The sequence below is a fragment of the Ascaphus truei genome, chromosome 2, assembly GCF_040206685.1.
Source record: "Ascaphus truei isolate aAscTru1 chromosome 2, aAscTru1.hap1, whole genome shotgun sequence".
Lineage (NCBI taxonomy): Eukaryota > Metazoa > Chordata > Amphibia > Anura > Ascaphidae > Ascaphus > Ascaphus truei.
The window spans coordinates 122,552,262-122,573,101 of record NC_134484.1 but is presented as its reverse complement, the minus strand read 5'-3'; the positions used below and the strand labels follow the sequence as shown (position 1 = coordinate 122,573,101).

At 45.8% G+C, this 20,840-nt stretch overlaps 1 protein-coding gene across 4 annotated transcripts in view; it reads right to left on the bottom strand.

The window, feature by feature from the left end:
- CCDC178 (coiled-coil domain containing 178) overlaps window positions 1-20,840 on the bottom strand; it is a 387,874-nt gene that overhangs the window by 239,743 nt on the left and 127,291 nt on the right. For all 4 annotated transcript variants that reach the window (XR_012798754.1, XM_075584634.1, XM_075584645.1 and 1 more), the window contains exons 14-16: window positions 19,480-19,641; window positions 12,639-12,752; window positions 5,526-5,671 (exon numbers count right to left, since the gene is read on the bottom strand). Coding sequence is in view for 3 of the 4 variants with exons in the window: in XM_075584634.1 (XP_075440749.1) it covers window positions 5,526-5,671; window positions 12,639-12,752; window positions 19,480-19,641 (422 nt within the window). In the remaining variant the exon portion in view is untranslated. The remainder of the gene's footprint in view (window positions 1-5,525; window positions 5,672-12,638; window positions 12,753-19,479; window positions 19,642-20,840) is intronic.

Below are 20,840 nucleotides of genomic sequence, written 5' to 3'. Positions count from 1 at the left end.
AACAGCCGACGGGTCCGTCACTGGCTCTTGCGGCACCCGCGACCGTGCTGATCCAAAGGAGGGGGGTCTCTGGGAGCCGGAGGGTACCAGGGCTACACTCTCCCCCTGGTGAAATCCCAACGACCTCGCTTGGATAGTAGACATAACCATGTACAAACATTATATAATAAAAATGCAGTACATAGAATATACAACATATCACATGAGCTTTGTATGACTTGGTACACCACATAACACCCACAGTAATACCTGAGGCCAGCTAAGTGTTTGCTGTTTGCCGAGACCAAGCGTGGGGTGCCCCTAACTGATCATGTGGGGGTACCTCACTTTGACTTTTGTGAGCCTCCGCCGGGATAATCTCTTGGAGATCCTGCTCTGGGGTAACAGTCACGGGGTCCTTACTACTTCCTCCCCCTGGTGGAAGGAATAGTACAATGTCTCTTGGCCAGACCTTTACCCGACCGTCCGCATCGTATATGCGGTTTACAGGGAGGCCCGGACCTTTTCCTCTGTCCACCACATGATGAATAAAGCGCTCCATGTTGCGCATGAAGAAGGCAATAGTTACCAGAGTGGCCACAGCACAGTCTTTGTTGGCTCCATCAGTCACTTCTGGGGCAGTCCACTCACTTTCTGGGAGCTCGGGAGCGTTGGATCCCAGTCCTCGGACCATTTGGGTTGGAGCGCACGGGCTCACACTCAGGTCAGGAGCCTTAGTTCGGGCCTTTTCCACGGCCGCCTCCATCGGAGCCTGTGGGGAGTAAGGAGGTTCCTCACCACTCCGCTGGCTTGCGATGGGTTCCTCTTCCTCCGGATGTCCCTCCGACACACTGGGAGTCGCCACGGCCGGGGGACTCTTCCGCGGCTCCGGCCGCACCAGTGCTTGCTGCCGAGGGATGTCGATGCGCAGCGTGTCCACAGCAGGGTCCGCAGCATATGCTTCATCTTCACGTGAGTGGTCCGCCGGCTGGCGCATCACCACGGCTGGTTGGCTGCTGTCTTTCCTCTTCACCTGACGATAGGCCGTGGGTACTGGTCCGCTCGCACCACTGAACAGCAGTCTTCTAAGGGGGACACCTCCGCCAGGACGCAATGCCTGAGTGGAGCCAATCGCCCTTGTGGCCAGACTTAAGAAGCTACCATGCTCCGCGGTCACCTGGAAGCTCACACCCGACACCCCTGAGGCAGTCAACTCACCCTTGTCGTCGTTAGGCATTGATCCCAAGCCTAGGACCGACGGTACCATCATCTTAGGCCGGACTGGCCATAGTAGGGCACACGGGCCCACAGCAGGCGAGGCAAACGGCTCTTTGTCCTCAGCTTCACTGGCCACCGGTGGTTCCATCTGTGGTTCCATCTGTGGTTCCGGAATTAAAACCGAATCTGGAACCGCAGTTAGGGCGCACGGGGCCTCTGTAGTTGAGGTAGGCTGGTTAGCCGCATCTTCCTCTGCGGGTTCCGTAGCACACAGCAGCACTGGTTTTAGGAACTGTGCCTCGCAGCAGGCACACTTGGGTCCCCAACTCAATTCGCCATCTGGAAAAGCACACTGGGGGCATAGACACCGGACGTACCTTTTTCCTTCGACTTTCACTACCTGAACCCCTCGTGGTCGCTGATAGGGATCAAAGTTCATACCACCGGAGAGTTTACGGTCTTTCTGTAAGCACGGGCACAAAAGAAATCTTACATACAGTCTCTCTGCGGGCCAAACACCATACAATTGCAGATGTGGTTCGCTGCATCCTGTACTGTCCTTAGTTGAGACAGCAGTTACTGATTGGGCATCCTTGTGCTGACTCACCCTGGTGGACTCCAGAGGCGGAGAACCCTCTTTCAAGAAGTGGTTCTGACTCTGTGCTGAGCTACTCACAGTGCAGGGGCGGGGCTCTGGTTTTCGCGCCCAACCCGGACAATACTCTGCAACAATTTCTTGCACAGTCCTGGTGTTCTCCCGACTTGGCGGGAGCCGCCATCTTAGGTGTGACTCACGGCTTGAGGGAGCCTCCATTTTAATCACAGTCTCAGCAATTACACTAGGGCTCTCGGCATAGATAGGGGGGTAGACTTCTGGTTTTCCCGCCAATCCTGGACAGCTTTCTGCAAGGTAATTTGCCGCCTTGAGCGCAGCGGCACGTGCACGCTTCCAGCTTGGGGAAAATTGCCATGGCGCCAGGTTAGCGTAGACTAAAGGATAACCCTCACGGGGCCCCCTGGCATAAACAGTGTGGACGGGGCCTCTGACAGGCATATATCCCACGTGGGTGACACCACAAAAAGTATCGATCTGCACATGGACGTGGGGTCTTGTTCTTCATCTAAAATACAGGCGTACGGCCACCCGGGAATTTTACACATATGGTCACAGACCTCCACGTCGGATATAGGTGCGGGAAGACCTCCTACGGCTACCACACAACGGGGGTTCAAATCTTGCCTCAAGGCCCAGGCGAGGACCTCGTGTCCGGACTTTACAAACATGGTGGACAATTTCGCCAAAAAAATACAATAGGGCACCGCAGGTCTGATTTCAGCAGCGCCTCCAAATGTAACGGGTATTCCCCCACCCAATCGCAGATAGTGTGTGTGTGCGGGGAACCTAATGTTACCAGGTGTGGTGCTTTACCTGTTAGGCTTACAGGAGGGCTGAGCTTCCGCCACGGGGAACCTGGGACAAGTTGTTACGCCGGAGTAGCCCGCAGACCAGACCTGTCCCTAGAACTGAGGTGGCAGGTATGAATACACACACAGACAGAGCGAGGGACGTGTCCGGGTTGTGGTATTAGATGGTGCCAGGCCAGATGGGGTGTATTGCGAGAATACTTGCCGATACCGTTTTCCCAGAAGAATGGTCGTTGCCGTTGCCGAGATCAGGGGTAGGAGACGTATGGAGGAATCGAGATGAGTGCCGTGGTCGAAGGGAGCCAGAAGGTACGTAAACAGGAACAATCCGAAGTTGAGAGCCAAAGGGGATAGTCTGCCAAGCCGCGTCAAAACCGAGAGAATCAAAGAACAAGCACTGTGAAACACCCATACAAAAACTATGACGAGCGAGGAAGCACAGAACAGAGAGGGTATATAAAGCTGGAACAGCCAACCAGGAGAGGGGGCGTGCTTGGAGGAGCCCAGGGAGCTTCAGAGCATTGGATGCTGTTCTTAGAGCTCAGGTGACACTCAGCAAGAGCCAGATTGTAACCATGCGGTGTTTGGGGGCGGAGCCTGAGTGGGGATAAGTTCAAGGGCTTTTGTGTGTGCACTGTAAGTCCAACGTGTGCATGAGAGGAAACAACGTGGAGTGCGCACGTGCGCGCGGGACGGCGATTCCGCGCCGACGGCTGTGGCGCAGAGCATGGAGGAAGAACCTCGTGGAGCGTCCCACCATGCCGAGGGGTAAGTGATGAAGCTGAAGAGGGCTTGCGTGGTTGTAGTGGAAGGGTCTGAGCAGTGTAAGGAGAGAGGCGTGAGCTCCGCCTGAGGCGCTGTGCGCTCACATTCCTAACACAAGTATAATATGAGTAACCTCGTACTCGGTGCAGCGCCTCCACCTGCACTTCCACCGGATGATCCCACCCAGTGTCCAGTACCCCCACACAGTATCACCCCACCCTCAAGTGAGATAGATATGTGTGACTGCGCAGCCACTATGTCCCGTGTGAATGTGATATGACTCGTTGGTGCACTTGGTGAGGGTTACCTGCCGAGCACTCCAGTGCCCGGGCATGCCAAGGAGCTTCACAAAAGATCCGATGGCGAATGAACACAGGGACTACCGTCCGGGGCGATCCAACCCGGATGACTGCTGCAGCAACCGCGAAGGTCTGAGCCCAAACTTCTAGACGAACGCGCCGCGTCCGCGGGGTCCCTAACTGGTTCTGAATAGTAAGGGGCAAGGTCCCTAACCTGGGGCCTGTCCCTGACACAACTCACTCTACTGGGTGGCTCAGGGCTATCTCGGGCCTCGGGGGCTGCTGGCCTAGTGCAGGGAGTCACTGACTCCTGCACCCTACCTCCTTCCCCTAACTGCTCTTGGCGCTGACTGACTCTCTCCTCAAAACCCCGCGAAATGTATCCATATCCCTGACAGGGCAACCCTCCAGCCCTATTGGCCTTGCTGAGGCATCTGGTGCCTTTCACCCCTAGCCTCCTGGGAATTGTAGTCCCCTGGAGGCTAGTCCTATATTGGGGCTGCGTGCGCGATTCTCCTGCGCATGCGCAACTCTCTAATGGCCGCCGCAACTCCCTAGCTTCAACCGTGCATGCGCGATCACGGCGCCTGCGCGCGCAACCATAATGGCGGCCCCCGCTAGCCGGGTGCGCCGCCGAGCCTCCTACGGCTCGGATTGCTCCCTGCTCCGGCCCCCACCTTTGGAAATAGCCGGCGGGTCCGTTGCTGGCTCTGGCGGCACCCGCGACCGTGCTGATCCAAAGGAGGGGGGTCTCTGGGAGCCGGAGGGCACTGGGGCTACACCTCATAGCACACTCACAGCACACTGCATACATTCACAGCACACTGCATACACTCACAGCACACTGCATACATTCACAGCACACTGCATACACTCACAGCACACTGCACACACTCACAGCACACACACACACTGACACACACAGAGTCTCACACAGTCAAATACACACACACACACACACACACACACACACACACACACAGAGACACACTGTCTCTTTAAGGGAGCTTGCTCTCGCAAGACGGAAGCAGAAGTAGGAAGCAGAGACAGTGAGAAGAGATACCAGATGCCGGGTAAGTGCTGTGTGCTGTTGCCGCTGCCCCACCGTGTCTGGGAACGCTGGGAGAGTTCTCAGCTTTCCCCCTCCGGCGGACACAGTACCACCACAAAAAAAATTATAAAAAATTCGACGGCCATTTTTTTCCACGACCCTGTTTATAACGCGGTAGTCGCGGGTGGCCCCCGAGGACAGCGCTATAACAGGGTTAAGCTGTATTTATCAGGCACAAAACAGCAAACAAATAGTACAACAGTAGGTCCAGATTTATTGAATAAAAGTTTATTTCATAAATCTCCTGCTGTCTACTTTTCCCAAAGTGACACTGGGCAGACTCTGATATCATTGAAATACCTGTACCTCTTGTATACCATACTGTATGCAAAATTGTAGCCTAGGAAACACGTTTTCTTTTTCTTCCAGTGCATTTACTTTCTCCTTGGCGCTATTACAAGGACCATTACTGACCATCAGTTTATGTGACCCAACTCCCTACTTGAACCAGTGTTAAATCATGAATTTAATGGATAAGGAGGGAGCACCTTCAAAAGATTGACTTGCCTTTTTGCTAGACAAGAATCAGTCCCTTTCAAAGACATTTTTTTTCTATTCCTCAACATTAAAGCACTGAAAAAAACAATATTTATATTCTAGTAAGATGGCAATGACAGCTATTTAATGTTATTTGTCATGCTGAACACTATTGGTGATATCATCACTCCACGTCAGCAATAAGTAAGAGACAAACTGCAAATTCATTAAAAAATACACAAATCTCTTACTGTAACATAGCAATAGCCTCCATTATTGATTTCATGGCTTTTCCCACTATGATTCCATACTGTATTAAGTCACGAGTTTCAATACGAAATTTGTCTGTACTTTCAATAGTGTGCTTTAGCTGTTCAGAAGCGCGGGAGCATTGATCCTGAAAATGCAATGAGAAAAGAAAGGGAAAATAAACAACATTCAGGTTATTTATTTGATAAAAATATATGCAATTAGATAATATCAGTTCCCAGTTATATCTGTAGTTAACTTAAGATGTCAGTATTTCCAGGACACAGTTCTGTTCCACCAAAATCAGGTCCTACAGTATGGGACTGAAGTCGCAGTTGATGACATCCATCCCCATTCAACCTGTACCACATACATGCTGTCTTGTTGTCATATTTTATGTCAGTCTATTCTTATTGGTTCACACTTGCTCTCTTCTAAAGTACCAGACAAACAAAAAAAACGTGTGTAAATTTCACATGAAGCTAAAAGTGAAAAGGTCAGTGTGCTTATCTGGATATGTTTTTAGAATTCACCCATATTCTTTACTCAGGTCCATTTAATGTTTCTTGTTGTTTTTTGTTGTTGTTTTTTTTATGATTGCAGCACTGCTAATATTAAAGGCAACATAAGATATAAATATGCAGTATAATCATAAGCAAACAGTGGGGATTGTTAGCACTTGCAGTGCAGCGTTTCAGTGATTTTCCCAAACAGGACTAATATTGCGCGGCCCGAAGCTGCAACACATGCTTACTTGCATGCAGAGCAGCAACACATGCTTACTTGCATGCAGAGCAGCAACACATGCTTACTTACATGCAGAGCTGCAGCACATGCTTACTTACATGCAGAGCTACAACACACGCTTACTTACTGTACATGTGGCTATCAGCAGATGCAGAGCTCTGGGACCTGTATTTGACTTCTTAATGAGGTTTTTTTCTGAGCACTGATTTTTAAATAATTTTCATACCTCTATACTCAAGCACTACATACTACTGTAAATCACTATAGCAAACTTCATGCAGCTTATCTGTACTGCATGTTTGACTTCTAAACCCTTCTTATGTCCAGTGTATCACTAGAATGTGTTGTTATTAAATATTTCCTAGATCACCCATATAAGACTTGTGAATTAACTTCTTATTTATTGTGTGGGCAGGGGTACAGTATATAGGCAGATTTAGGAAATATTTTTTGAGATTGTTTCCATATTTTAACAGTTCTAAGGATTATTCTAACATAGGCTCCTATTTAATACAGTGAAAACCGAGATAACACACAGTCAACAATGTATGACGCCCATGCAAGTGAATGGAAACCGCTGCATAATGGTGTGATATCCCATTTCTCACTATATTATATACTGTATGGGAAATAATGAGAAGCACTGAGAACTGCACTTCATTCACATGATGCTAGAATGTAGTCGGGTATAAACTCGGATTTCAGCACATACAGCAGCTGGTGCATAACCTGCCAGAAGTTTAATTGTAAACATCTCAGTTACTAGCTGCCCAAACAATTTGTGGGGTAGCCTGAAAATAGCAGCTTTATTTTTGTGAGACAAACTTAATACCTTTGGTGGGCATGGGACTTATCTGGTACATTCATTATTTTAATGTATGAGAATAATTAGAAGTACTTTTTTTTACACTGCCTGCACTGTGGGATCTCCAGTAGCAGAACCACTCAGTCATATCTCTGGGAGACCATCAGTTCAGGAATAATTAGCCTCCATTCTCCTGGTATAGTCTGGAGCAGCGGTGCGCAAACTGTGGGGCGCGACCCCCAGGGGGGGCGCGACACTGCCGACGGGGGGCGCGGGGTTTACAGAGGCCCCACGCGCTTCCCGAAGGCACTTAAATTAAGTGCCGGGGGAGCTGCAGGGCCTCTGTAAACCTAACTTACCGTGGCTCCGGCGGCTTCCTCCCATGTGTCGCCATGGCAACGTGGCGTCAAAATGACGCTGCGAGGTCATGTGACGTCACGTTGCTATGGCAACGTGACGTCATTACGCCGGAGCGCGGGTAAGTTGGGGTTGGGAGGGGGGCGCGGGAGTGAGGGGACAGCCGGCAGGGGGGCGCAGGGAAAAAAGTTTGCGCCCCCCTGGTCTGGAGGACAATGTGGCCGCATAAACTGACACTACCCCCAACAAGCTAAATAATGGCCCAATAATTGAGCCCTACACTAATTTTCCTCCGTGACCATTGATATCCCACTCTGATAGTACATGTGTTATTCAAGTGTATGACTGAACCAACTGAACACTGTCAAATTCCTATATTAATATAATTTCTTAAGGACTGAATATGACTAGTGTAACAACTCCCCCACCCCCCCTCTTACGGGAGATCTGCATGCTATGTGTGTCCCTGGTGCTGGGTTGCTCACCTGCTGTAGGCCAGGAATGTCTGAATTCCAAGTTGGGGGTGCTGTCTTTCAAGCGATCCACACGTAGGCATATTATCCACATGCACTCGTCTGATACCATGGGTTTCAAGCACATCTCAGCCTTTTGAAATGTAGGGACTTGGCACTGATGTTGTGAGTTCAGGCACCTCTCAGATATGTGAGTGTCCCGGACAAGGTAATAAATGGCCCTGATACAATGAGTGCCCCCATTCAGTTCTCAGTTAGGCAGCATTGGGCGCTGGATGCTTCCCTCTCAGAGAGCACCCACGCTTGCAAGTAGTGGGGATACGTGGCTCGGATACAGCGACTGGCCCTCGCTTCTCCTTCAGCAAATATCCCCTTCTTTTGCTGTCCTGATTGCTTATCTCAGCAGCGCCTCCAAATGTAACACCCCCCACCCCCCTCCACGGGAGATCTGCATGCTATGTGTGTCTTTGGTGCTGGGTAGCTCACCTGCTGTACGCCAGGAAGCCTGAGTCTCCGCGGATGATAGTGGGAGTAGCAACGGGACAGGCTGGTGGTTCTTCGGTTCAGCGCCTCCATCCTGTAGGGAGCTGCCAGAGGCAGAGAGTATTCCCTACAGGAACCCCTTCTCAGTAATCACACAGAGTCCAGGAAGGTTCACCTTTTATTTGACAGGCAAGAACCCGATTCCTTCTCTTGCAAGAGAGGTACTCTTTTACACCCGACAAATCATGGTACATCTTCCCTCGCATCTTCCATATGGCTTGAGGCCCTTGGGGCTTGTCGCCACTCTTTTACCCCTGATGGGGTAAGACAGACACTGCCTCACTCTCTGGGGAGCAGGCTGCATCCTGGAATCTCTCTCAATTTGGGTCAGGAGCCTCTTATATACCTGGGGAGGGTTAATAACCCTGCCCCAAACTGGGCAGGTTTTAGAGGAGGTACCGGTGTCACACCACACTACGTGTGACCCATTAACACCCGCCCCCCAAGCATGACGCTCCAAACTGCCATCTAGCCTGCACCTGGCTAGGGCAACAAATTATCCAGTAAGTACAATATATATATATATATATATATATATATATATATATATATATATATATATATATATATATATATATATATATATATATATATATATGCAAATATAGCTGTATGCTCATCTGCATGTCTTAGGCAGGTCTGCAACCCCGCCTTTCCCCATTATCACCCAGCATACAGCACTTCCACTGCAGCAAGGGATTCTGGGAAATAACATGCAAATGAGCACACAGTGTCACTTTTTGCCTCAATAACCATTTTTAACATGGTTCCCTATAGGCTATATATATATAAATATATATTGTACTTACTGGATAATTTGTTGCCCTAGCCAGGTGCAGGCTAGATGGCAGTTTGAAGCGTCATGCTTGGGGGGCGGGTGTTAATGGGTCACACGTATATATATATATATAGTAGACCGCACTCTCTAGAATATATAAATGAAATTGCAGGGTGCCAACGGGACTAGGTGGACCAAACCCCCTAACCGATACTACCACACAAAAAGTCCCAGCACACACTGTCTAACGAAGAATGGTACTATGGATTATGTCACTGAAAGATATTTAATGTGAACAAAAGATAATGCAGAGAGTGATGCAACGCAGTAGTAACATATGCAACAATAATGATAATGGGGTAAATACAATAGGGAAAAGGGACAGGGAGGGGGGGGGAATAGAAACAGTAACAAATAAATACACATGGGGTAGGTTCACAAGGGGGGCAACGTAACGTTTCGGGGGATACCCCTTTCTCAAGCCCGTTCCCTCAGGTCTGGAATGACCATGAGGTACTTCCGTTTATCCCTACTGCCCCAATGTCTAATGAAGAACTCAGAACAAAAGTCAGTGTACTGCTATAAACTAGCAAGGTAAGTCCTGGCTACACCAATAGTAATGAGCAAAAAATGAATGAAGATCAGACCATCAGGTGACACGACCCTTTCTCTCTCTGAAATCAGCTCTCCTGTGGTGTGCATAACCCTTGCAGCACATATCCTGCTCTGTACTTTCACCATGTCAATTTGCAGTACCGATCCTGCTGTAATAATATTTGACATTCAGTATTAGTGTTTGGGGTCATGTTTGTGGAAAAATTTGCCATCCCTATCCGGTACTGTAACCGAATAGCAACTCTCTTGACCCTTCTCAGAAATATACTCCACCCAGGCTATGTATACATTCCTGCCTACCTTCCATACTTTGATAAGATAAGCAACCCTATCCTCATTGTAATGAGCGCTACTACTGCAGCGGGTAGACAGATAATCCAGGACCGCGTCCTTGACCCATTCCTCCTTGTGCTTCTCTGCTTCCCTCATTATAGGCTCAGGTACATAAGGGTAGTCGTACCCATGGGACTTCCTATAATGCTGGACCACTAGCTGGTCACCCCTACTGATTTTGATAAGGAGATTTTGCTTGCAAGCCTGCCCTGGCAATACCTAGAATAATGGTCCCTCTGACGGGGCCACACACATAACCACCCCCGGGCCAGAAGGTGAAATAAGCCCCATAGTTATATCCTTTCTGCAGTTTTTAATAATTTTGGCAGTCTGTTCTGGTGTGAACTCTCCTTTTCCCAAAACTGATCTACCACATCATCTAGTACCAGCAGAAATCGGGTCCTATGCATGTGCAGGACATACCCATGGAACCTAGAATCCCACCAGGGTAGCTCTTCCCCCGCATTAGAACCAAGTGAAATAGCAGCACAGTCAAATTTCACAGTGCTTATAGGAGAGGGTGGTTTTGGAGTTAACGACATAAAGACCCCACCTTCTATAGGTGACATAGTACTAAACAGCATTATACCAGGTGCATCATCAAAGGACATATCTTTACCGGAAGAGCTTGGCACTACCTTGTCCCTCCTTGGGGAAGAACCTTTTGGTTCAGTCTCTGTGGCAGTTAAAGTGTCCTGAGCCAATCTCCCTTTAGTGACCTGTTCATAGGAGTACCCTGGTGTCCGATTTACCAGGCGCCGACCGCAGCCAATCACTGACATCATATGAGCCCTCTCGTGCACGGGAAATCCATGGAGCTCGGTTACTATGGCCTTCACTACTGTGTCAGTCCATATCAGCTCCCGGGCTAGGTCCCGCTCTCGACACCGCAGTAGGAACGGGTTGACAGGGGCTGTAGAGCTCACTGGAGCAGTGATCTTCAGATTCACCCGGCGAATGAATCTCTTGTGACTCGAACCAGCAGCGCCGGAGAACTTGTGGTAGTGGTGAAAGAAAAAGTAACGGGCGGTATAGTGGATACCTCCGTGTTGATCAGCTGGGCTGAGCCACCCTCGACGAACTGCTGGGCTGTGGCGCCCACATTGAGCTGCTGGGCTATTGCACCCACATTGAGCTGCTGCGGTGTTGCACCCACGTTGACCTCCCTACCAGGAGAAGGCACCGCCATCTCCTGACGAAGTTCCTCCATAGCCGCAAAATTCCTCAGCTCGGGCGGGGTCGTCTGCGATGTCGTTGCTGAAGCCCTCCGGATCTACCTCTTGTTGCGGGCGGCCGCCCAGACAATGCCGAACTGACATGGCAGCACTCCGGTAGTAACGAGGAGATGGACCCTCCTGCCTTGACCTCAGCCAGCACGGAATCAGGAACGTTGGCAAGCAGAGCTTTACAGGACGCCATACATGCACCAGGATAAAGAGGTAACGATCTTACCGAAGACTCCGCAAGACGGGCAGCGATCTGCATGGCAGGGGACGCTACCCGAGGCCAGATGCAGAGACCCCCCCTCCCACCAGGCATGACATTCCCAACTGTTATCTAGCCTGCACCTGGCTATGGCAACAAATTATCCAGTGTGCCAACGGACTCACATCCTGGCCCATGTGATTTAACCCCATCACTGCCTGCACTTACCCGGGCTTACATGCTAGGGCAGGAGAACACATAGCCAGGGGCACTAAGCTACACTAGTATTTGGGTTCTGAGCACAATTCTTTTAGAATTCAAACAACTGGCATGTCAGCTGCTACATTTCAGAGACATTTCACTTGTAAAATGTGCTCAGTACAGGTACTAATATTATAGATGTCACACAAAATATAATAAGAAATATTTGTTAACTTATTCGGTGGCTGATCTCACCCTTATTGACCGCAAACTCCTATTGAGTTCGACCGGAGTTTTCGGACGATAACCGTGCAATCAGTTGCTTCGGAGCATATTGAATAAAGCCCTTAATAATGTCAAGGAAAAAAAAATTCAATACCATGTGAACACATTTTCTTGTATAATACTGATATATTGATGCTACGGTCTTAAATGTAATATGTATGTAGCTGATACAATCTTGTAACCGAGTGGTTGATATTACCCATCATTTACAAGAAGGTGCCATCTACTGAGTGAAAGTGTAATAAACAGGCAATTTCAATTATATATGAAATCTTTTTCTTTCTTTATTGATTTTCTCCACCGTTTTCTTAAAGCCCTCTAGCAATCTGCACTAGTTTGGCAAGTGAACAGAACAGTAGTCTCTCCAGTGACCCCAATATCAATTTTACTCTTTATTTTACCCTCTCTTAAGGCAATGGATCTAATAGACTACGTCAAGCAAGTGATGAAAAATACTATATACATCCAAGGCAACTGAGTAGAAATGGCAGGTCACTCGTGAGATTCAAATATAATATGTTCTAAATTGACTTAAACACATTAAACTCTTCACCTGTGTGTCAGTTAATTGTTGCTGCAAGGTGCTCTCAATGTGTCCTAGTTGCTGGTTTGCTGCTTTGAACTTATTCTCATATTCCTGCTTTTTCTTGCACACACTTTTCAGTTTCTAGCAAAGAGAGAAATGTATTTGAAAAAAAAAATGATATATAATATTTAACGTGTTTAATATGTTTCCATTGCAATTATCTAATAGAAACATCTTACTAATGATTATGTATAGAGTAGGAGACCCCTTACACAATTGAATGGTTTTGTCACACAGTATACTGTATATCATCTGTATGTTAAGATCCATTGGCTTTGTTTTATGGTACCATGATTCACAATTTCATAAAGACCATATCTAACACTGGCAGCTACTCATTCCAGTAATATATAAAGCAGGTAATGTGCCTGTTTCATCCCCAATATTTAAACACATCAATCTGTAATGCTCAAATGAAATGAATGGGAAAAAAAACTATAAAGACAGGGCAGAAAAGAATAGCCAAAGCTTTTATAAACCTGACATGAAAATACTATAGAATGGTTAAAAATCAGATTTCTGTACTGTATGTAGTGTGTAGTTATCATAAACATTGGACTCTAACTATATCCGCATACTAACATCTTATAGCTGAAAGGAAGGAAAACATTTCTGTTGACATCTGAGTCATATCGCAATTAGCTCAGGAAAAAACAGATCCCTTGAAAAAAGAAGAGGACATTTTATAAGCAAATACTGCATTGAAGTTACCTTTAAATTTAACTTAAATATTCAATCATTCCAAATGTTTCGTAAATGGAATAGGGCAGCAATCTCCAGAAGAGCCAAAGAAATAGAATTTTCAATATATACAGAAAAATGGTTCAATTTAACATAAATCTTCCTCCTCTGTGCTGTTGTGGGCTTTTGTTTGTTCAAAGGGGAACATGAAGGAACAATGCAAGTAAAGATAAGGGCTGTATAAATGGATTTCGGTTGCTACCATCCCACTTCTTTAGCAGATGCCTTGTCGGAATAAGTATGAATAGAATTTTTCGCATTCTTCCTTTGAGAGCATATTTTCCATGCTTTACCTCTTTACATTGTATTGCAATTTGTAGCAGTGATCAGAATGGTGGTGGGTTTAAGGCTTTAGGATTACAGACTAGGTAAACAGTAATCATTTATCTTACAATAATTATAATTTTTCATCATGTTTTTATCTCTAATGTTCCTTTGTGCCTACAATCGACATCATTATCGGCTGGTCTTGAAAAAGTGAAGGTTCAGCTGCTTTTCAATGGACTGCAGCGCTTTATGGCGCCAAAGTGCAGGGTGGGTGCAGGCAGTGTGGCTGTCAAATCAAACAATGCCTAAAGGCTGTTTGGCGCCTTGAAATGCACGGGCCAACACATCGGAAGGCATTGTGGGATATTTGATTTGAGGCTCCAGTGGTGAGTGACAGCCATGCTGCCTGCATCCACTCTGCACGTTGGTGCTATAAAGCACACAGTCAGACAAGCACGAGTCTCCGCTCAACTACAGTCAGGCACGCATTTAATGAGGTACGTGTCAGTGCGGATAACGTGAAAGGGGTTTAGTATGGGCTATGTGAAGGGGGGGTCAGTGTGGGTACTGTGAAGGGGGGACTGTATTATTATTATTAAAAAAATGTTATATGGAAAGCACCAACATATACTGCAGTGGATTACAATGGCGGTACAGAGATATGATAATTGCATAAACAGAGTTAGATCGCAAATAAGGACAAACATGCGCAAAGAGGTATAGAGAGGTAATGGGGGTCAGCTCATTAAAGTTTACAATCTAGATGGAATGAGGGATAATCTATACTATAATTCTAAGTTGTCTGTTTGTTTGTTTGTATGTATGTCAGAAGCATCAAAATATCACAAACGGCACCACAACAAAACTTTCACAGGACATTCTGCAGTGGATTTGTAGGTCAACACAACTATTTTGAGCTTCCAATGTCACTCACCTCCCAAATTATGGACATTCTAAGTTTCCCTCGGGTGTCCTGCAAATCTGTTAGAGCAGGAGCAGGGGGGGTGGCTACTAAGGGAGGGGGCGTGTCCTTGCCTGGATTATGTTCGGGGGAGATGTGCCGGCGGGGGGGGGGGAGATGTGCCAGCAGGGGGGAGATGTGCCAACGGAGGGGAGAGGGGGGGAGATGTGCCAGCGGAGGGGGGAGAGGGGGGAGATGTGCCAGCGGGGGGATGGGATGGGGGGAGATGTGCCAGCGGGGGGAGGGGGGGAGATGTGCCAGCAAGGGGGAGGGGGGGATAATGCAGAGTGTGATGCAATGCAGTAGTAACATAATCACAGGGAGGGACATCACAGTGTGGTGCAGGTACAGGGGGGGGACATACCACAGCAGCGCGGGGAGATGTGCCGCCAGAGCGGGGGGGGGGGGGGGTCGGGGGGGCCAGGGACATGTTCCAGCAGCGGGTCCAGCAGCTGGCCATGACGCTGATGAGGATGCCAACGGGATGACGTCACATGATGAGGAGGTTCCCTTTTGACACCACTCCACCTTACCAGAGGAGATTTGGTGCAGGAACTCTCGCGAGAATACAGAAGAAGATTCCTATTGGAGGATATACCAACACATGATGTCAGCAAGGAAGGAGATTTTAACAGAGCGACGGCGCTGGATGATGAGGGACTGAATTAAACTAATTAGACTATTCATGACACCTGGTTTGGGGCTATAAGAGGGTTGAGTTTGTGATTGTGCACATTATGCCATTTCTGCTTTTGAGAAAGGCCTGTGTGGCCGAAACGTTAAGTCTATTGGCAATAAATTAGTTTATTGAGCAAATCCGTGGAGCCCTGATTTTCTTGCCTCCGGCAGCGGGGGGAGACACACACACAGACAGACACACACACACAGACACAGACAGAGACAAATCTCACCCCGCACTACATCCAGCAGCAGGGGTGGGGGTGGGGAAATGTATTCAATATTACATTCCCCAGGCACAAAAGCTAGTGTTGAAATAAAAGGTAAAGTGGCTGCTCTTTGTGGGATACAGAAGGGTGCACAAACTGGGGGGCGTGAAATTTGCTGGGGGGGAGCACTTACAGGGGCACCGCGCTCTTCCCCACATTTAAATAAAATGCGGGGGGGGGGGGGGGCGTGTGAGGACTCTGTAACTCCCTCTTAGGCTGATGTAATGGCAGAATGTAAGGGGCGTTTGGGATATATTTGGGGATGAGGGCTGAGATGCAAGGGGAGCAACTTTGTTGAGAACTTTGTAATTCACAGCCAGAGTTTAAATTTGATTCCAGATGAGATCGGAAGTCAGTGTAGGGATTTGAATAGTGGAGTGGTGAGTGAGGTAGATGGTTCTGGCAGGAACATTTTGGATGGATTGGAGTTGGGACACGCGGACAAGGGGAATGTCAACTAGGAGAAAGTTGCGGTAGTCCAGCCGGGACAAGATGAGTTAGTGAATGTATTATCATTTTAGTTGCATCGTGAGTGAGAAAAAGACTGTGTAGGTAATGCACAGGGGGATAATGTGTGGGTAATGGGAAGGAGCGGGTGGTCTGTGTGGGTAATTTGAAAGGGGGTCAGTGTGGGTAATGTGAAAGGGGGGTAGGGTTGCCAGATGTCCCATGTATACAGGATTATCCTTTTTTCAAAGAATTGTCCCGTTGTCCCGGGAGGAAGAGAAGGATGGCGGTGACAGAATAAGGCGGGGGGGATGGTGGCTGCTGCGAAGGAAAATCACGGCGGCAGAGGAGGGCAGGCATGGAGCCTGTCCCAGTGGTCCATCCCGGAAGTCAATTATAACTTCCTGTGTCTGCCACCAGGACAGGCTCCACTCTATGCTACGGGTAAGGGCTGTTCTATACAGCATGCGGCCGTGCATTCCTATGCGAACGCGCGTGCACGTGCCGCATGCTTTTCATGTATATAGTGTCGGGAGCTGCAGGTAAGTGTGTGTGTGTATATGTTGTGTGAGTGTAAGTAAGATTTTTAAAATTAAAAAAAAGTTTAATAATTTTTTTGTGTGTGTGTGTGCACTTAGTTACCACCCCCCCCCATACACACACACACACACACATCCATACAAACATACAAACACGCATACACACCAATACTTACATTTGAGCGCAGGCAGCGGCGCGAAAAGATGAATTTCTTTGCCGCTGTCTGTCGGCTCCCCTCTCCCTGCCGTGCGCGCGCGCGGCACATCTATAGAAAGGCTGACTAACGTCAGCCAACTAAAAATCCGCGCACACGCACGACGTAGCACGCGCCCGGCACTATAGAACATGCCTAAGACAGAGATTGTAGCTTGGGGAGAAGGGGGCTGAGAGATTGAGGGAGGAAGAAATGAAGAGATGGAATGGGGGAAAAATGGATTGGAGGGAAAGAAATGGATTAAGGGCGAGAGATGGATGGAGGGGGAGAGAGCAATAATTGAATGGGGGAGAGAGAATGTGGGGAGGAGAAAGTTGAGGGGAGAGAAACGGTGTGTGTTTTTGTCACTAAAATATGGCTTAAAATTTTCCTAGTGAATTTCGGCATACAGTATTATAACATTTTAATGTGGCAAAACTAAGGTGATTGGGGGTCTGTTTGGGTAATGTGGGGGGGGGGGAGGGAGCCATGAGTTTTTTTCCTGGTGAATGTTAGTGATGTTTTTCCAGCCCTGATTATCTGTATTACTATTTTCAGAATAGGAAGTATGTTTTCTCATTTCAATTACCATTAGAACATTTAAGGAACAAATAGAATGTGCAGCTGAAGACATAGATCTATATCCTACTCCCCTCCCCTTTACTCTCCCAAAGACTAATGATGTGATCTTTGTCACTTTTTATCTCTATATTTTACTAAGGGAAGGGTTTACCACATTACTCACTGACAATAACAGTAATACAATATGTTAAAAAAAAGTTTTTTTAAAAAGTATTAGCCATTAGAGTGTTTATTGTTTTTTTTTCCAGCATTTCTAACTTCATACACTTACAGCAACAAAATAAGCTTTATTTTATAATACATCATTATTTTAGATGCACGCTTCAGGAAATTTATTAGACCACGCTTATAGAAGCTATTCTTTTAATATTACCTTGTACGTGTTTTTCTTTGTCATGATTAAAATATTTTTTAAATGTGGTAATGTTAATTTAAATAAATACGTACAACAGCATGTGTTATAAAAGAGTCGAATTAACACCACACACCTACAAGACATATGTGCTGTTCCAGAGACAGCAGTGCAGCTACCACAAATGATCCTACATTAAACAAAGTTACTGTTAATGCAAGACGTCACACAGCGTCTGCTTCACAACACGGTATCACAACAGAGGAGCAGACTGGGCTGTTCACGGAATTCTCATCTCTGCCGTCAATATGTGTTTATATTTGTATGTTTCTATTACACAGATGGGGCTCTCACAGACTTATTTAAATATGGATTCATAGTGTAAAAAGTGTACATGATTGGCCATAGACTGGTAAGGTAGCCACTTTATTTAGGAGTTTTTATAAGTGCCCTATCATACCACAGATTGGTATGGCATTGTCACCTTACTTACAACAAAACATTTGACTGATAAAAGTAGAAATACTACTATAAAGCCTTCTATAGCAATGACCGTACGGAAATGCCTGAAACGGTTATAAGAACTTATCTGTAGGGCCATTATCAGATACTATTCGCATGGGTAATTATCTTATAATATGCAGATGACTTCCTGCTAAGCAGACACTAAAGTAATTTATGATTGCCTGAGGGCTAATTTGTTACAGACCAAAGGTGGCAAGGCATCCAGATCTTTACTCAGCAAGCAAATTCTCATAGTACATGTATTAATTGGTAACGATCGCACATTCACTCATTAGCAGTGCCCACTGGTATATCTAAAGCTACATAAACTCCACCTTCCACTGTAACCAGAAGTAAAGTGAACAAGAAATTACTCTGTAGCTATAGTGCTGTACTGTGACCCAAAAGACATCATTTAACCCTTTCAGGGCCTCAAGACGTACTGTAGCTACTATGTGATGGATCTTGGCATCCTGGGTGGCCCATGATGTGATTCTAAAAAAAAGTTTGTTCTCTTAGGGGAGATTGCGTCCTCCTATGGAGCTCAGGACATGATCTGTAATGCTGGTGGAATGGAAGATGGATGACTCCTCTCCTTCCATTCTGTCATCAGTCGGGGAGCGATCATGTGACCGCTTCGGAGAGAGCGGTCACGTGATCACAACTGACGGAGGGGCCTCTGGCACTTCGGCCCCTCTAGTACTCAATGGGTTAACCGGGTTAAACACGGGCATCATGACAAATAATTATACCTCCTTGTAACGAATTTAGTAAAAATATACAATATTTATTATGTGTGCCAATAATTAAGATTTGAGCAGACTGTGGGTTTTGTGTACTTTCAGACACCCTGTATGGCTCGGCTTCATATTTGTGCCTTCACTGCCCAGAGACATTCATAGACAGAACCAGGATGTTTAAATGTTCTTTTCGACAAAATATCTCAAAATCATACTTAATGAGTTTTATGTTTTGGGAACTCTGAACTATGACTAAATAGGCACTTAATGAGTATTTTCAATAGAAATATCAAGAAATTCCAAGTCAGGAAGTGCATTTAGTACGTTTTTGCCAAAAATGCACTTAAAGATTTTTTACCTCTACAACTATATATATATATATATATATATATATATATATATATATATATATATATATATATATATATATTTATATTTATGTATAATAGCGCCTTGTCTCTACAAATAAAAAGGTCCGGGTAAGAAAAAATATTGGTTGCGCCAATAGTAAGCTTTAGAATAGGAATAAAATACCTCTGATTTCTCCTTGTGTAAATTTCTTAATTTGAGAATTTTGACTTCTAATTCAGCAACAGGGTTTTCAATCTCTGCCACGGCCTTCATTAATGCGTCTTTAACCTTCTTGCTTTCTCTTTCTTTTTGTTGCATTTCTCGCTGAATTGCAGTAATCTTTGCCTATTCATAAAACAGATCAACTTAGAATAGAGATACAAAAAATACAAGTGCACATAGCAAAGTAAAAAATTAGTGTAAAAAGAATGCTTGTACCTTTTGAGCCGCCAAAACATTTACAAACATATATTTATCCCACATTTCCTTAGGTTCCTGTAGGTATCAACACATACTATCTGCTGGACAGCCATTCCAAACCTGAAGCAAGGAACCTGATAGTGACTCATTACAGTCAGATCACTTCTAAGCATTGCAGAATTGTGAATATGGTGCAAAACTGGAGCAAAGTGCCTTGATAACAAAGCACCACCAAATTACATTTCTCTGCTCTCCCCACTTTTACTCCAAAATAGCCTTGATATAGTTCCCTCTAAGTGTTGGTTTTCCACAAAATGTTTAATCCTTTTGCTACAAGAGAGGCCTGTGCACACAATATATTTGTGTATAATGCACACAAAAATTCATTTACAAAGTCCCAATAAATACAGCCTATTAGATTTTCACGCTAGATACTTTGATACCAAAGGGTTAAAATACCGTATGGGATTTAAAGCATTTTCTTTAATTAAAATCTCCATATCATATATTTCTTTAAAGTATTACTTTAGGATATATTTATTATTTCCCTTCACTCATTAAAATATTTGTCTTACAAAATATTTGTTTTACAGATACACTAGAACTAACTTTTTGGATACAATTTAACATGATTCGGATGTGTCAATCTGCTTGAATTATCAGTTGATACACTATGTGAACACTCACCCTTTGAATTTAAATTCTACTAATGTATCTGTGTTCATATTCGTATCTAATTGATTTTTATTATCAATATTATTCATATATATCAATTACTGTTTTGCTACCACTTACATATTTTTGTTTCTCTGATATTGCCTTTATAATATAATATTTATATATACTCACAATATGGATTATTATCCATACAGTCATTTCTGAACCATATTTGATTTCAACTCATTATGGCATAGGATTTCATTCAATAAGTAATGGTGTCCTACATTTGATATGTGTTTTTATATATTATGGTGTAGTCATTTAAAAAACTTCGGGTCTCTCCCACTCATGTCTCAGTCCCGTGCGCATGTGCGCGTACATCCATGATCAGGTCGCTTCCGAGTGACGTCATCTTGGGGCAAACCCTGCCTTCCGATAGGTCCTGCCGTCCCTCACTGCTCCTC